The sequence below is a fragment of the Myotis nattereri genome, assembly GCF_964212035.1.
Source record: "Myotis nattereri genome assembly, chromosome: X".
Taxonomy (NCBI): Eukaryota; Metazoa; Chordata; class Mammalia; order Chiroptera; family Vespertilionidae; genus Myotis; species Myotis nattereri.
In genome coordinates this window covers 98,027,838-98,045,826 of record NC_138078.1, presented here as the reverse complement: position 1 = coordinate 98,045,826, position 17,989 = coordinate 98,027,838, and the positions used below count along the sequence as shown (strand labels likewise).

At 43.8% G+C, this 17,989-nt stretch overlaps 1 protein-coding gene across 3 annotated transcripts in view; it reads right to left on the bottom strand.

Moving 5' to 3' along the window:
- Positions 1-17,336, bottom strand: part of PRPS1 (phosphoribosyl pyrophosphate synthetase 1) — a 39,448-nt gene extending 22,112 nt beyond the window's left edge. For 2 of the 3 annotated variants that reach the window (XR_013997332.1, XR_013997333.1), the window contains exon 1: positions 17,075-17,326. Coding sequence is in view for 1 of the 3 variants with exons in the window: in XM_081115354.1 (XP_080971480.1) it covers positions 17,075-17,196 (122 nt within the window). In the remaining 2 variants the exon portion in view is untranslated. Of the gene's footprint in view, positions 1-17,074 lie in introns of all 3 variants that reach the window. The other variant, XM_081115354.1, reaches the window with a different exon arrangement.
- Between the last annotated feature and the right edge of the window lie 653 nt (positions 17,337-17,989).

Sequence of the window (17,989 nt, the reverse complement as noted above, 5' to 3'; positions counted from 1 at the left end):
TCCAGGCCAGCCAAGGTGGGTGCCAGTGGGGGCCCCCCGGATCGCTCCACCGGTCACCCCACAGATGAGCCCTGATTGCTGGCCAGGCCTAGGGACCCTACCTCTGCATGAATTTTGTGCACTGGGCCTCTAGTCTACTATATTAGGCCAATCTACCAATGCCAGAAGACATGGCACCTCTACCTAATACATAGAAACAAATACAGGGAGGCAGCCAAAATGAGGAGACAAAGAAACATGTCCCCAAATGAAAGAACAAAACAAAACTTCAGAAAAAGAACTAAACAAAATGGAGACAAGCAATCTACCAGATGCAGAGTCCAAAACAATGGTTATAAGGATGTGCAATGAACTTAGGGAAGACTAGATGATCTCAATGAGAACATCAACAAACATATAGGAAACATAAAAATGGAGATAGACTGGGGAGCTCCAGTGGCGCAACCGGTTAGCGCGCGGTACTTATAAAAATGGAGATAGACTGGAGAGCACATACAAGAATCAATTAATGAATGCATAAATAAATGCAACAACAAATCCATGTTTCTCTCTCTCTCAAAATAAATAAATAATATTTTTAAAAAATGGACAGAGAAAACATTTAAAAATTTAGGAATGAAGAATATAATAACTGAAATTAAGAATATATTATTAGTGGGAATAAACAGTAGATTAGATGAAGCAAAGGATCATATCAGCAATTTGGAAGACCAGGTAGCAGAAAACACCCAATCAGAACAGAAAAAAAAAAGAATCCCCCCAAATGAGGACAGTTTAAGGGGGCTCAGGACATCAAGCATACCAATATTCACATCATAAGAGAAGAGAGGGTGCAAGGAATTGAAAATCTATTTGAAGAAATAATGGAAAACTTCCCTAACCTGGCAAAGGACATACTAGTATTTGTATACAAGTGCAGAAAATGCAGAGAACCAAACAAAATGAACCTAAAAAGGCCCACACACCAAGACACATCATAATTAAAATGACAAATGTTAAAGAGAGAATCTTTTTCTTATTTTTAGACAGAGAGGAAGAGGAAGAGAGAAACATCGATTTGTACTCTAATTATTTGTACATTCACTGTTTGATTCTTGTATGTTCTTAAACTGGAGATTGAACCTGCAACCCTGGTATATTGGGAGGATGCTCTAACCAACTGAGCTACCAGGCCAGGGCCAAAGAGAGAATCTTTAAAGCAGCAAGAGAAAAGCAGTTAGTTACCAACAAGGGAACTGCCATAAGACTGTCAGCTAATTTCTCAACAGAAACTTTGCAGGTCAGAAGGGATTGGCACAAAATATTCAAAGTGATGAAAAGCCAGGACCTACAACCAAGATTCCTCTACCCAGCAAAGTTAGAATCATTTAAAGGGAAGGACAGATAAAGAATTTCCAGACAACAAAAAGCTAAAGGAGATCACCACCAAACCAGTATGATAAGAATTGTTAAAGGGATTTCTTTATGAGGAAGAATAAAATGATCAAAAATATGAATAATAGTCCAGGCCAGTTTTGCTCAGCAGTTAGAGCACTGGCCCCTAAACCAACGGGTTGTGAGTTCAATTCCTGGTCAAGGGCATGTACCTCTGTTGCAGGCTCAATCCGTGGCCCCAGTCGGGGTGCAAACGGGAGGCAATCAATCAATGTGTCTCTCTCACATCAATGTTTCTCTTTCTTTCCCCCCTTGCACCTCCCCTCCACTCTAAAAAAGTCAATGGAAAAAATACCCTTGGGTGAGGATTTAAAAAATATGAATACTAAAATGGCAATAACTACATACCTATCAATGATCACTTTTAAACGTAAATGGGTTAAATGTTCCAATCAAAAGGCATAGGATGTCTGAATGTATAAGAAAACAAAACCCATACATATACTGCCTATAAGAAAACCACTTCAGATTGAAAGACACACAGCCTTAAAGCAAAGGGATGGGAAAATATATTTCATGTAAATGGAAACAAATAAAGAAAAAGTGGAGGTAGCAATACTTGTATCACACTAAATAGATGTTAAAACAAAGACAAAAACAGGAGACAAAGAAGGACCCTGCAATTCCACTTCTGGGTATTTATCCAAAGAAACCCAAAACACTAATCTGAAAAGGTATGCATTTCTATGTTCATTGCAGCATTATTTACAACTAGAGGCCCGGTGCACAAAAATCTGTGCACTCGGGGGTGGGGCAGACCCTCAGCCTGGCCTGTGCCCTCTCACAGTCTGGGACCCCTCGGGGGACAACCACCTGCTGGCTTAGGCCCGCTCCTTGGGGGATTGGGCCTAAGCTGGCAGTCAGACATCCCTCTGGCAGCCCAGGAGTCTTCGGGGGATGCCCACTTGCCAGCAGGGAGCAGGCCTAAGCTGCAGTCAGATATCCTTAGCACTGCTAAGGCGGCAGGAGAGGCTCCCACCACCACCGCTGTATTGGCAGCTGTCAGCCTGGCTTGTGGCTGAGCAGAGCTCCCTGTGTGGGAGCGCACTGACCACCAGGGGGCAGCTCCTGCCTTGAGCGTCTGCCCCCTGGTGGTCAGTGTGTGTCATAGTGACCAATCATTCCCAGTCCTTCTGCTGTTAGGGTCAATTTGCATATTACCCTTTTATTACATAGGATAGAGGCCTGGTGCATGGGTGGGGGCCGGCTGGTTTGCCCTGAAGGGTGTCCCACATCAGGGTGGGGTTCCTGCTGGGGTGCCTGGCCAGCCTGGGTGAGGGGCTGAGGGCCATTTTCAGACTTGCGACACCCCCTTCAGGGTGGGGGGGGGGGTCCCTGCTGGAGTGCCTGGCAAGCCTGGGTAAGGGGCTGAGGGCCGTTTTCAGGCTGGCCACACCCACTTCAGGAAGGAGGGTCCTACTGGGGTGCCTGGCTAGCCTGCATGAGTGGCTGATGGCTGTTTGCAGGTTGGCCACAGCCCCTTCAGGGTGGGGGTCCCCCCTAGGGTGCCTGGCCAGCCTGGGTGAGGAGCTGATGGCTGTTTGCAGGCTAGCCAAGCCCCCCAGTGGAGACCCTCACCCCATGATGGTGTGGCCAGCCTGGGTGAGGGGCTGATGGCTGTTTGCAGGCTGGCCACAGCCCCTTCAGGGCGGGGGTCCCCGCTGGGGTGCCTGGCCAGCCTGGGTGAGGGGTTGATGGCTGTTTGCAGGCTGGCTACAGCCCCTTCAGGGTGAGGGTCCTCCCTGGGGTTCCTGGCCAGCCTGGTTGAGGGGCTGAGGGCCATTTTCAGGCTGGTCATGGGCCCCAGCGGGACCCTCACCCCATGAGGGTGTGGCCAGCCTGGGTGAGGGGCTGAGGGCCGTTCAGGCTGGCCACAGCCCCTTCAGGGTTGGGGGTCCTGCTGGGGTGCCTGGCCAGTCTGGGTGAGGGGCTGATGACTGTTTGCAGGCTGGCCATGGCCCCCAGCCACCCAAGCTCCCAGTGGAGACTGGCTGGAAGCAGGTATCTGGGGTTTATTTAGCTTCTATAATTGAAACTTTGTTGTCTTCAGCGGAGGCCAGAACCATCCAGGGCAGGCAGGAAGCTTGGCTTCCCCCATTGCCGGGGAAACCAAGCCTCCTGCTTGCTCCAGCTCAGTGGCTGCCGGCCGCCATCTTCAATGGGTTAATTTGCATATAGTCGCTCTGATTGGCTGGTGGGCTTGGCTTGTGCATAGCGAAGGTACAGTCAATTTGCATGTTTCTTTTTTATTAGATTAGATAGTCAAGATATGGAAGCAACTAAGTGTCCATTGATAGACAAATGGATAAAGAAGTCATACAGCCGAAACCGGTTTGGCTCAGTGGATAGAGCGTCGGCCTGCAGACTGAAAGGTCCCAGGTTCGATTCCAGTCAAGGGCATGTACCTGGGTTGCGGGCACATCCCCAGTAGGAGATGTGCAGGAGGCAGCTGATCGATGTTCCTCTCTCATCAATGTTTCTAACTCTCTATCTCTCTCCCTTCCTCTCTGTAAAAAATCAATAAAATATATTTTTTTAAAAAAAAGAAGAAGTCATACAAGCCCTGGCGGGCTTGGCTCAGTGGATAGAGCGTCAGCCTGAGGACTGAAGGGTTCCAGGTTCGATTCTGGCCAAGGGCACATGCCTGGGTTGCAGGCTCCGTCCCCAGTTGTGGACATGCAGGAGGCAGCTGATCAATGTTTCTCTCTCATCGATGTTTCTAACTCTGTATCCCTCTCCTTTCCTCTCTGTGAAAAATCAATAAAATATATTTTTTTAAAAATATATATTTTTTTTTAAAAAAAGAAGTCATACAACCTGAAACTAATACAAAATAATACTGAATGTAAACTGTAACTGAAAAATAAAATGTAAAGATGTAAATCTTAAAGTAAAAAAAAGAAGTGGTACATATGTACAATAGAATATTATTCAGCTATAAAAAAGAAAAAATCTTGCCATCTGTGGCAATATGGATGGACCTAGAGGGCATTATCCTAAGGGAAATAAGTCAGAGAATGGCAAATACCATATGATTTTACTTATATGTAGAAACTAAAGAACAATATAAATGAGTAAACAAAAACATAGATACAGAGAACATTTTCAGAGCTACCAAATGGGAGTGGGGTTGGAGGGATGGGTGAAAAGAGGGAAGAGATTAAGATGTGCAAATTGCCAGTTACCAATTGATATTTCTCTCTACTCTCTCTCTCTCCCTCCCTCCCTCCTCTCTAAAATCAATTTTTAAAGAAACTAGAAAATGAACAATATAAACCCAAAGTAAGCAGAAGGAAGAAAAAAATAACCATAAGAACGGAAATCAATGAAATTTAAAACAATAAAACAAAACAGATAAAACAATGAAACAAAAAGTTGTTTTGGGGGGGAAGGAAAATCAATAAAATTGATAAGCCTCTAAGAAGACTAACCTAAAACAACTTCATTGAAGAATTTTACCAAACAGTGAAAGAATTAGCAAAATCTTTTTGAGAAAACAGATGAGGGAATTATTTTCCAACTCATTTTATGCGGCCAGTATTACCCAGATACCAAACCAGAGAATCTATATATATAAAAGGCTAATATGCTAAGTGTCCGACTGTCCAACCAGTCGCTATGACACTGACCACCAGGAGGCAGATGCTCAACGCAGGAGCTGCTGAGCTGCAGTGACTTGGTAGCAGTGGTTCTTGAGTGACACACCCTGAAATCAGAGAAGAGGGAGCCGGATTCCTCGAGGAGCCGTGTGATTCCATCTTCAGCCATGGATTATGTTGTTGCTGGGGCACTGTTGGCCCCAAATCTGGTTTACTGCTCACTTTGCGTTCCACACCCTGTACAACAGCAACTTTGCAGAGTGCCCTCTCGCACTCCGGGACCCCTCTGGGGATGTCAAAGAGCCGGTTTTGGCCCAATCCCCGCAGGCCAGGCCGAGGGACCCCACTCCACAGACACTGAGGAGGGACCTCGGGAGGTTGGCTCCAGGGTGTGTCTGGCCCATCTCACCCAGTCCTGCCCCGCTGGCCACCTTCTAATTAATTTCCTTTCAATGTGCACAAAGCTGTGTACCAGGTCACTAGTGGCAATATAAAAAGAAAAACTACAGAGGAGGAGAAGAAAGGTGGGTGTGACTACAACATGTCAACAGGAAGAATCCTTGATATAGATGGTTTTGTATCTTGGCTGCATCAATGTCAATATCCTGATTGTTGCATCATACTACAGTTATGCAAGAAAACTGTAGGTTGGAAAAACTATGCTTCAGAACTTAGGGAAAACTGGGTAATGGTACACCAGGTCTCTCTGTATTACTTTTTACGACTGCATGTGAATTTATAATTCACACTCTTCCTACTACTTGGAATGCTCTTCTACAACTAGCTCATTCATTTCTCAGATCTCCAATCAAAATATCTTCCCTTAGCCCTGGCTGGTATAAATCAGTGGTTAGAGTTTAGAGTGTTAGCCTGTGCACCAAAGGGTCTTAGGTTCAATTCCAGGTCAAGGGCACAAATTGGTTGCAGGTTCGATCCCCTGGCCCTCTTCAGGACGCATTTGGGAGGCAACCAATTGATGTGATTCTCTCATATATGTTTCTATCTCTCTCTCCCTTTCTCCCTCTCTCTCCCTCTCTCGCTTTCGCGCTCTCTCCCTTCCTCCCTTCCTCTCTCTCTAAAAATCAATGAAAAAAAATATCCTTGGATGAGGATTAACAAAACATATAAATACATAGTTATATCTTCGCTCTGCCCTAGCTGGGTAGCTCAGCTGGTTAGAGCATTGCCCACGCCAAGGTTGCGAGTTTGATCCCCGGTCAGGGCACATACAAGAAGCATAAATAAGTGAAATAACAAATCGGTGTCTCTCCCTAAAATCAATAAATTAACATTTAAGAAAAAAATACCAACCGCCCTGACCAGTGTCTCAGTGGATAGAGCTTCGGCCTGTGGACTCAAGGGTCCCAGGTTCGATTCCGGTAAAGGGCATGTACCTGGGTTGCGGGCACATCCCCAGTAGGGGGGTGTGCAGGAGGCAGCTGATACATGTTTCTCTCTCATCGATGTTCCTAACTCTCTATCCCTCTCCCTTCCTCTCTGTAAAAAAATCAATACATATTTTTAAAAATACCAACCAATTGTACTGTACAGACTTTATTTGCATACTAATTGAGCAAACTAAAAACAAACCCCATGTTTAAGAGACAATAATTTGAACACTGGTTAGTTATTTGATATTAAGAGATAACTATTATTTTTAGGCAGTAAGATGTGGTTACTGAAATATATATATATGGGTGATATAATATCTAGGTTTGCTTCAAAATAATTCAATTGTGGGGGTGTATATGGAAGGGAAATAATAGATGAAACAACATTAGCCACAAATTGCCAACTACTGAACTGGGTGATGTGTACATGGAGGATAGGTAGGGTGGGTAGGATCATTATACTATTCTCTCTACTTCTGTATGTTTGGAATGTTCCATAATCAAGTTCAATAAATAAAGTGACATAGTTATATTCTCATCACCCTGGTTATTCCCTTCAGAACACTTATCACAATTTCTTATCACCCTATTTTTTATGCAATTGTTTATTTTCTGTCTCCTCCACCTAATTTCAAGCTCTATGAAGGCAGGAACCAGATCTGTAATGTTGATCTGTATATCCAGTCAGCTAGTGACAAAAAATAAATGAATGGATGAATGCATGTCCCCTCAGGATTAGACTGACTCTTGGATCCACTCACTTTAGACAGAATATGAACCTTCTGCAAGGCTTGCTTATCATGAAAATTCAGAAGACTTTTATCATCTTTCATATTTCACACTTCATGCAAGTGCACCCAATGTTTCTTCATTTGACAAATCTGCTCATACCACTTCACAGATATTCATCTAATATTTAATTTTCTTAGAACTATAATCTAATGGGTCCAACATGATGTGATAGCTACAAAGAATTTTATGGTGGGATACTGAAATAGTGATACTGAGCAACATAATGAATATAGCAATTTTGTGGACCCAGCTGAGTTGACATCTACTAACCACCAATATCAGCCTAAAGAATTACAACTGTCAGCAGTCTCAATTATGCCAAATGCCAAAACTGATTTCTGAAGACATTCTTCAAAATTCAAATTGATGGGCAGGAAGGAGGCAGGGAAGGCTTTCTGGAAGAGCAACTTTCATGTTTCCCAAAGTGTAGGTCCTAGAACGGCACTGTCCAAAATGGCTGTCACTGACCTCACGTGGTAATTGAACACATGAAATGTGATTAGTGTGACTGAGGAACTGAATTGAGATGTGCTATAAGTATAAAATACTCACCTTACTGTGAAGATACTATGTATATACAAAAAATACATCAAACTCTATATTGGCTACATGTTAAAATTTTAATATTTTGGACATATTGGGATAAAGATATTAAAAATTTTAAGAACTAAAATAAGACTAAATAACATCTCCTGGAGGTGAGCATGTTCTATAAGGTGCAGTAGTGTAGAACGACTTCTCCAGTCTCCTTTACTAGCATAACACTCCATGCCTTTTGAGAAGTCCTAGGCTAAAAAAGTCCCTTCTGTGTTTTATGGTGCAAAACTCTAGGGTCCTGACCAAGTACTTCAAGTATTTGTGCAACTTCAAAACTCAAGAAAGCTTTAATCCCACCCAGTCATCCCCATAGAACTTCCTTTACCAAAATCTCCATTTCCGTGGGGAAGAACAAAAGTCAGGCACATTGATTTCACATAAGAAGTCAACTGTGGCCCTAACTGGTTTGGCTCAGTGGATAGAGCATCAGTCTGCGGACTGCAGGGTCCCAGGTTCGATTCTGGTGCAAAGCATGTACTTTGGTTGCGGGCACATCCCCAGTAGGGGGTGTGCAGGAGGTAGCTGATCAATGTTTCTCTCTCATCGATGTTTCTAACTTTCCTTCTGTAAAAAATCAATAAAGTATATTAAAAAAAAAAGAAGTCAACTGTGTCCTTGACATCTGGGATTGGAAACCTATGGCTCTTGTTTCAGTCAAGTAAACAGACATCTATGCTCCAGTCACTTGCAAAAGCTAGAGCAGCAGTTTGACAATTGATCCAAGATAATACAGATCAAGGATTGTATAACAATCTATTCTAAGGCTTTCTTTTTACCAAGAACAGGAAACAACATGCCTCAACTATGAGTGTCAATATAAAAATACCTACCACACTGATTACATTTCCCATCATGTTACTCAGTATCATTATTTAAGTAACCCACCCATAAAATTTTTGGACATTTTTGCCTGGAAGTATCTAAAGAGTTTTATGAAAATAAAAACTACATAATCGCCCAGCTGGTGTGACTCGGTGATTGAACTTCGACCTATGAACCAGGAGGTCATGGTTTGATGCTTGGTCAGGGCACATGCCTGGGTTGCAGGCTTGATCCCCAGTAGGGGGTGTGTAGGAGGCGGCTGATCAATAATTTTCATCATTGATGTTTCTATCTCTCTCTCCCTCTCCCTTCCTCTCTGATATCAATAAAAATATTTTTTAAAAGACTACATAATCAATTGCATATGCCTTTATCCCTTTGGCTGCTAGAAAGCCAAGGGATACAGTTAAAGTAATACTAAACTTCTATAATCCCATTATGCCACTTTCTTGGCACAATTACTATCATCCTTAGTTCTATAAGGCTTCTGATGTATCTATTTAATGAACCTTTTGTATGCTGACGATCATGAAACACACTTCAAATCCTTTCTTGAAAGCTGGTAAGGCATTAAAATTATCACTGCCAATTTAAACATCAGAGAGCATTTGCTAAATACATAGGTTTAATGGAAATGATTCCTTTAAATATTATATTCTAACATTAGATAAGGTTTGAAAATTAATTCTTAAAATATCACCAGCTCACCACCCAACCCAATCACTAGTACCTGTTTTTATTGATTGATTTGAGGGGGGTTGGGGAGAGAAACATCATTCTGTTGTTCCACCCATTCATGCATTCATTGGTTGATTCTTGTATGTGCCCTGACTGGGGATCAAACGCGCAACCTTGGTGAATCTGGACAATGCTCTAACTAACTGAGCTACCCTGCCAGGGTTCTAGTACCATTTTTGTGTCTTTATAGCATCTGATGATAATCAACCAACAGTTAAGCCATTTCCCAAAGCCAAATTAAGGACTAAAACTTCCCCTTAAGTACAGAAGGATGTTATGACCAGAAATGCATCTAATAACTTGAAAAAGTTATTTAACTATATTCAAAATAAAGTGATACAAGGAAACCAGGACACTGCCTTGTTTTACTATGCATAATTCTAATTTCATTAGTCAAGACTAATCTCTCTCTCAGTAAGTATTATAGAGTACAGACTTTCAAGGGGGGAAAAAAGGGAGACATATATAATACTCTTTGTAACGCTTTAAGCAATAAAACAAAAATTTTTAAAAAGCCTTAAAAAGCCATGAATTACACTCATTATACAGCTTGGTCAACAAATAGTTCATTGAATCCTCAAAAAATCTTAATATTATTTTTATTGTTTCCTCTAATAAGTTAGGTAGTGATTGACAGTACAACAGTTGTACCTAGCCCTAGCCGGTTTTGCCCGGTGGATAGAGCATCAGCCAGAGGACTGAAGGGTCCTGGGTTCGATTCCAATCAAGGGCACATGCCAGGGTTGCTGGCTCGATCCCCAGTGGGAGGCACGCAGGAGGGAGCCAATCAATGATTCTCATCATTGATGTTTCTATCTTTCTTCTCCTCTCCCTTCCTCTATGAAATGAATAAAAAAAAATGTTTAAAAAACAACAACAAAACAAACAAACAAAAAAAACCAATTGTGCCTAAAACCTATTTGCTCTTAACATAATTTAGGGTGCACAAATCTATGGTCCAAGTGGAAAGACCTGGATTAGCAATTTATTTTATTTTAAAGAGGAAGTGAGAGAGAACAAAATATCAATGTGAAAGAGAAACATCAATCATTTGCCTCCAGCACATGCCCCAACCAGGGATTGAACCTGCAACTTGGGTATGTGCCCTGACAGGAATCAAACCCACCACTTTCTGGAATACAGGACGACACTCCAACCAACTAAGCCACATCAGTCAGGGCCTGGTTTAATAGTTTAAAGGATAATTAATATGCCTTGTTTTCCTCCTAGCTAATGATGTGTTTTCCAAATGGCTTTGGATCAATCATTCTCCCAGCTGTTCTGAAGAGGCTAGAATTCAGGGGTGGGCAAACTTTTTGACTCGAGGGCCACAATGGGTTCTTAAACTGGACCGGAGGGCCGGAACAAAAGCATGGATAGAGTGTTTGTGTGAACTAATATAAATTCAAAGTAAACATCATTACATAAAAGGGTACGGTCTTTTTTTTTTTTAGTTTTATTCATTTCAAACGGGCCGTAGTTTGCCCACGCCTGGGCCAGATGATTGGCTATGTCCATCCAATGAGAAAACTAGCTTCTCCTTCACCCTTTCTTTCCTTTAGCATCAGGTATAAGTGCATCCAATGAGCATGGGATGTTAAGAAACACAAAGAGGAAATAAAGTAATCTAAAATGTGGTGGTATTAAAAAGAATCTCAAGAATTTAGACAGAGATTTTGGCATATGCCAAATACATGGAGTTAACTAACCTAAGGATATAATTCTTAGGAAAATCTTAGGCAACCAAAATTAAGAATTTTCACCTCTTTGCCTACCCAGAATAACCAAATAAACCAAAGTTTGATGAGAATTGAGTCAAAAATTTTAGTATATATAAAAGTTTTAAAAGTCAGATGAGATATTGTATCAGCAAAAAATTTAAAGGACAACACCCAGAATTGGGCAAGTTACTTCACCTCTAAATCTCAGTTCCCTCATTCATAAAACGGGGATAGTGAGAGTAACTATTCATAGCAATGTTGAAAGGATTAAATGCAAAGTGTACAAAATGCTTAGCACTGGGACTAGCATATCTTAAGTACTCACTATACATTAACTGTTACTAATATTGTTATTACTGCTGGTCAGAGTGGAAATTGGTTCAACTTTTCTGGAGGGCAATTTGGCAATAGACATTCAAAAGCCTAAAAATGGTATATGCCTTTAACCTAGTAATTCCCCTTCCAGAAATTTATCCAAGAAAATAATCAGATATGGTCAAAGAGCCCAGCTGGCCTGGTTCAGTGGTTGAGAGTCAACCTATGAACCAGGAGGCCATGGTTCGATTCCCAGGTTGTGGTTCAATCCCCAGTAGGGGGCGTGCAGGAGGCAGCCAATCAATGATTCTATCTCATCATTTATGTTCCTATCTCTCTCCAACTCCCTTCCTCTCTGAAATCAATCAAAAAAATTATCTACACTAATAAAAGACAAAGATGCTAACTGACCATACCTTCACTACACCCTAAGCCACGCCCACCAGCCAATCTAAGCAATTATATGCAAATTAACCCAACCAAGATGGTGGCCGGCAGCCACAGAGCTGGAGCAAGCAGGAGGCTTGGTTGCCCGAGTGATGGAGAAAGCCAAGCTTCCCGCCTGCCCTGAGCTGGCTGTGGCCTCTGCTCATGGCAACAAAGTTTCAATTACAGAAGACAAATAAATCCCAGATACCTGCTTCCAGCCAGCCTCCACTGGGAGCTTGGGTGGCTGGGGGCCGTGACCAGCCTGCAAACAGCCATCAGCCCCTCACCCAGGCTGGCCACACCATCATGGGGTGAGGGTCCCCGCTGGGGGGCTTAGCCAGACTGAAAACGGCCCTCAGCCCCTCACCGAGACTGGCCAGGCACCCCAGCAGGACCCCTCACCCTGAAGGGGCTGTGGCCAGCTTACAAACGGCCCTCAGCCCCTCACCCAGGCTGGCCACACCATCATGGGGTGAGGGTCCCTGCTGGGGGGCTTGACCATCCTGAAAACAGCCATCAGCCCCTCACCAGACTGGCCAGGCACCCCAGGGGGACCCCCACCCTGAAGGGGCTGTGGCCAGCTTGCAAACAGCCATCAACCCCTAACCCAGGCTGACCAGGCACTCCTATATAATAAAAGAGTAATATGAAAATTGACCCTAACAGCAGAACAACTGGGAATGACTGGTCACTATGACACACATTGACCACCAGGGGGCAGATGCTCAATGCAGGAGCTGCCCCCTGGTGGTCAGTGCGCTCCCACACAGGGAGCTCTGCTCAGCCACAAGCCAGGCTGATGGCTGCCAATACAACGGTGGTGGTGGGAGCCTCTCCCGCCTCCTCAGCAGCGCTAAGGATGTCCGACTGCAGCTTAGGCCTGCTCCCTGCTGGCAAGTGGACATCCCTCAAAGGCTCCCGGGCTGCCAGAGGGATGTCTGGCTGCCAGCTTAGGCCCAATCCCCCCAGGGAGAGAGCCTAAGCCAGCAGGTGGTCATCCCCCAAGGGGTCCCAGACTGTGAGAGGGCACAGGCCGGGCTGAGGGACACCCCCCCCCCCTGCCCCGAGTGCACAAATTTTTGTGCACCGGGCCTCTAGTATATATATAAAAAGAGGTCACCAGGTTGATTCCCAGTCAGGGCACAAGACCAGGTTGCAGGCTCCATCCCCAGTAGGGGGCATGCAAGAGGCAGCTGATTGATGTTTCTGTCTCTCTCTACCCCTTTCCGTTTCTCTTTCTCTAAAATTAATAAAGACATATTTTTTTAGTCCTAGCCCAGTGGTCGGCAAACTGCGGCCCCTTGAGTGTGGCTCTTCCACAAAATACCACGTGTGGGCGCGTACGTACAGTGCGATTGAAACTTCGTGGCCACACTCAAGGGGCCAAAGAGCCACATGTGGCTCACGAGCCGCAGTTTGCCGACCACTGTCCTAGCTGGTTTGGTTCAGTGGATAGAGCATCGGCCTTCGGACCCAAGGGTCCTGGGATCGATTCCAGTGAAGGGTTCAAGAGCACATACTTTGGTTGCAGGCTGCTTCCCTGCCCAGGCCCTGGTCAAGGCTTGTGCAGGAGGCAACCAATCGATGTGTTTCTCTCACAGTGATATTTCTCTGTGTCTTTCCCTCTCTCTTCCACTTTCTCTAAAAATCAATGGAAAAATATCCCCAGTGAGGGTTAAAAAACACACAAAAACATGTCTTTTAAATAAGAGAGAACAAAAGAAATGGTCAAAGATTTACATTCAAGGGTTTTCATATTAAAAGCATTAGATCAAAATTGGAAATGGGGGGGGATGCCTAGCATCCTCAATGGAAGGGAAGGGAGGGGAAGGGAAAGGAAGGGAAGGGAAGGGAAGGGAAGAGAAGGGAAGGGAAGGGAAGGGAAGGAAAGGGATGGGAGGGGACGGGAAGGGAGGGGAAGGGAGGGGAATGGAATGGAAGGGAAGGTTATCAATAAATTTGGATCAGTTTGGATGCATACTTCTTCCCAATTTTTATTACTTTTCTAAGTATTCCTGAGCCAGGTATCTCAGCTGGTTAGAACGTTGTTCCAATATGCCAATGTTGCAGATTTCATCCCCGGTCAGGGCACATATAAGAATCAACCAATGAATGTATGACCAAGTGGAACCATAAATCGCTGTTTTTCTCCCTTCCTCTCTCTAAAATCAAATAGATAAAAAATAAAGTATTCCTGAAACTATTCCATAAAAAAAAAAAAAATTGGAAATACCTAATAGGGACTTGGTTATCTAAAATTATGGTAAAACCCTAAAACAAACTATACTGTTTAAAAGCTGTTTGAGTCCTGGCCAGTGTAGGTCAGTGGTAGAGTGTCAACCCGCACATTGAAGGGTCTGGGATGTGGGGCGTTGATTCCTGGTGAAGTGCCCTGGGAGTTGTGGAAAGCAACCAATCTGCATCTCTCTCACATTGATGTTTCTCTTACTTTCTCTCCCCCCCTCTCACCCCCTCTGTCCCTTCCATTCTCTCTAAAAACCAATGGATAAATAAATAAATAAATAAATGTTGTTTAAAACCATGTAGAATAATTATTAAGGGGAGAAACTATTCAAAATATATTGCAAAGTGAAGAAAGCTATAAATAACGTGTCTTATATTTTTGGGAAAAAAGTATATAAACACACACACAAACATCTGGAAGGTCATACATCAAAATGAAGTTTGTCTTGGATGGTGGAATTTTGAGGGATTTCTTTTTACCCCTCATTCTTTTCTATATCATATTTCACATTTTCTGCAATAACATCATCACCCCTTCTTACCAACATTTATTGTGTTGAATGGACAAAGATCTAAAAACCTCAGTCCTATTTCAAACCTCACAATGTCTTTATGGGTAGATACCACTTTACAGTTCAAATTATTGAGACAAAGAAAGGCTAAGGATTCAGATCCAGGCTCTCTGAGTCAAGGGCCTAAGTTTTAAACTCTCTTAACTATTTGCATGTGCTATACCATATGCATATTTCTTTAATAACTGGACAGTAATGGATGCTTCTGACTTCAGAAGAAAAGCCATTCTGTTCAAGAGAGCATCAACCTCTGAGATTCTGCCAAACTGCAGAAAATAGCAAAACTCTGTCTCACTTGAGGATGGGCTCTGCAGTTCCCCATCTGATGACCCACAGCACCCACTGAACTGCCCTATCCATGATCTTTAGATTCTAAGAGTCACACGGGGCTGCAGTTACCATTTCTGCATTGCAGAAAAGCCAAAGTTTGGTCAGGAGGGGAAGCTCCATATGCAACATACTTGGTTATGTTCAATGAGGATTTCAGAACATCTAAAGAACCAAAAAGCTAATGATTAAGCCAGAAACAAAGAAACCTAACCAGTCAGCAACTTTCCACATTGGGCTTAATCTTATCCAGTGTTTCCAGGCATGTTTACTGTCCAGTTGTTTAAAAATGAAATCAGCCTTACACCTCAGAAAAGTAGATTAAGATTGCTGATAAATTCAGATAAATCAATCAGTTGAAAAATAAGTTGCTCACCCTCTCCTCTCTCCCAATATAGTCTCAAGTTCTGGTGTGTTGCACTACACAGAGGGTGAATAAAGTTTTTGTATTTTTCCTAGAAGCATAAGAAAAGGATTTAATAAGCACAGTTTTATAAGGGGACCAAAAAAATCCCCCCAAAAACCTCTAAATGAAAATTATTCTTGTCCCCTAGCTATACTGCCATTTGCAAAGTCTGGTCATGTTTTGTCTTCTTTTTTTAATACAGCCCATGAGTCATAATGGTGTGGCCAAAGCTAAAGACAGCAGCTTGACTAGCCTCTTTTGACTAAGGTATTGCCTGGTTACGGATGGCATCAATGTTTGCACTATTATTTGCATCACAACCAGTGGCATAATCCAACATTCAGAAGGAAGCTGTCCACTACAGATGAATGCTTTTATCAGCAGGGTCTACAAAGTATAACAAGAGTTACACTTTGGTAATAAGTTTAAAGAAAGAAAAATGGAAATAAAAGCATTTAGGAAAACATGTTGAAAGCAATCTTAACTTATTTAACTAATCATTAGGTTTGGTATAAACTTTCCCCTTAACAGACGCCTAAGAATGTGAGCACTGCTCTGATTTGATCAACAGGGTAACAACAAAACATAAAGTAGGCCTATCAGAACCAGAGGATTCTACATTTAGGTGGAAGGTATATGGAAAAGCCCAGACACACCAAGTTATCTCTAAGAGGCCCTCAAGGTGCAGGAGGGTGGAAGTGGGGGTGGGAGGGATTTTAATTAGCAAAGCAATGAAAAAAAATCGAGTTGCAAGACACTAAGTCATCCAGGTCTTTGACTCCATTAGTATCTTTCCTCAATTATCTTAACATTCAAAACTGTGGACTTAATTTCCCACACAGCACAAAGAGAAGTGGACCCATTCGGGATAGACTTCACTACTAAAATATATGTTTTTGTATTATCTGTACCAGTAGCTGCATTTGGGGAAGGTCAAGAATTCCAGGATTAAGGTTCCGTAAGATTTTCTGGATGACTCAAGCTAAGATGCTGGCAATGAGGATGCAGTTAATGCATCATTACCATATCAACTAGATTTAACATAAGTATGGCTCTAATATTCTAAACATGCAACTCTAAAGTTGTGAAAGCCAACGCTTGCCAACCTACGGAAGTCCTCAGTAATCATTTTGGCGCCCTCAGCACATGTTACAACACATGTTAATTTCCCTCATACCAAACACAACATAGTTTCTAATTGATAAACTGCTTCTTAGATTCTAATCTAGAAACACCAGGAGGGCTCAGTATTCAGTACGCTCTCTCATGCAAGCTGGTCCAAGAGGAACTTGTCCAGCCTGGGTGGCTCAACAGCGAAGCGACAAAGCCACGTGTCCCCACAGCCCAGGCTAAGCGTTTTTCCCCCTCTCGTGGCTTTAGGCAGCCACTATCCTCCGGCTGGGTCCTCCAACCCTGGCCTTCAAACCCAGAAGCTTCTCCTCAAGCTCAATCTTGGCTCCACCCCACCACCATGGTGAGAACCAATGTGGCACCCCCTCACCCGCCGCGAGAGGTAAAATAACGGAAACAGTCCATAGAGCACGCTAGCCTCAGAGCTGACCCTTCCCCCCAAAACCCTGTCCCTTAGAACTCACGCGGCAGCCCCATTGCCCCTTCTCTCTGCCGCCCACATGTCGCCCTGCAGCTCGGGCAGGTGTGGCGGTGGGGATCCCAACTTCACCCTTACCAGGTCTCCTGGTTGCTGAATTTCTTAGTCACCACCTTGCCTAGCTCCAGGCCCAGGCGGTCAGCAATTTTCTGGGACAAGTCCTGATGGGAGCTGCCGCTGAAGATTTTGATATTCGGCATCTTGGCCAATGACCCTAGGCACTCTTTGCTCAGCGATCACTGCTGCTGCAAGCCCTGAACCAAAGTCAGCCCAGAGACTCAGTACTAAAAGCTTCGCATTGCTACTCCGCCATCTTACGTTCCCGCGGGCGCGCGGCTCTAAATTGCCCAGTGCCCAGGGGGCGGGGCCGGCAGGGAAGCCTCCACCCCCACTCGCTCCGATTAGTTGAGAAGCAACGAGCGGGCGGATCCTCGCTGCAGCTCTGCCCACAACCAGCAAACTCAGGTATTATTAGATGGAGGCCATGAAAGGGGAGAGGCTAAAAGCAGCCCTGTCCCTGGTAGCAAGGCAGTTGGGGGGCGGGGGGGAAGCTGGTCGAAGAGCGCTGAAACGTTCTGCTCTTGAGGAGGGTGGAGGGATGCTGGTGACGTGTAGGACCAGATCTTTCCGCTGGCGGGAAATCAGCTACGCTGCTTTTCCCCTTCAGCACCAGAAAGCAAGTCTGGCTCTGGTTTACAGTTTCTTTTCAGAAGATCTGTTTATCAGGATGGCAGCCACAGTTCATCAGAATGAAGGGGAGATTTCTGAACATGAGTTTGCATGTTTCTGAACATGAGTGGTTTTTATCACTGTATAAGGACGGGGCCAAATTAAAACACATTTCCATCACAGAGAGATACCCTTAGCACTGGCGCATACAGAGTTTGTTTGCCCTTTGCAATTATGGCAGTTTCACCTTGGGGAAAGTGACAAGGCACACCACCTAATAATTCAGACACTGCAAGAGAAAGCTGTTTTTTGTTTCTAACGCTG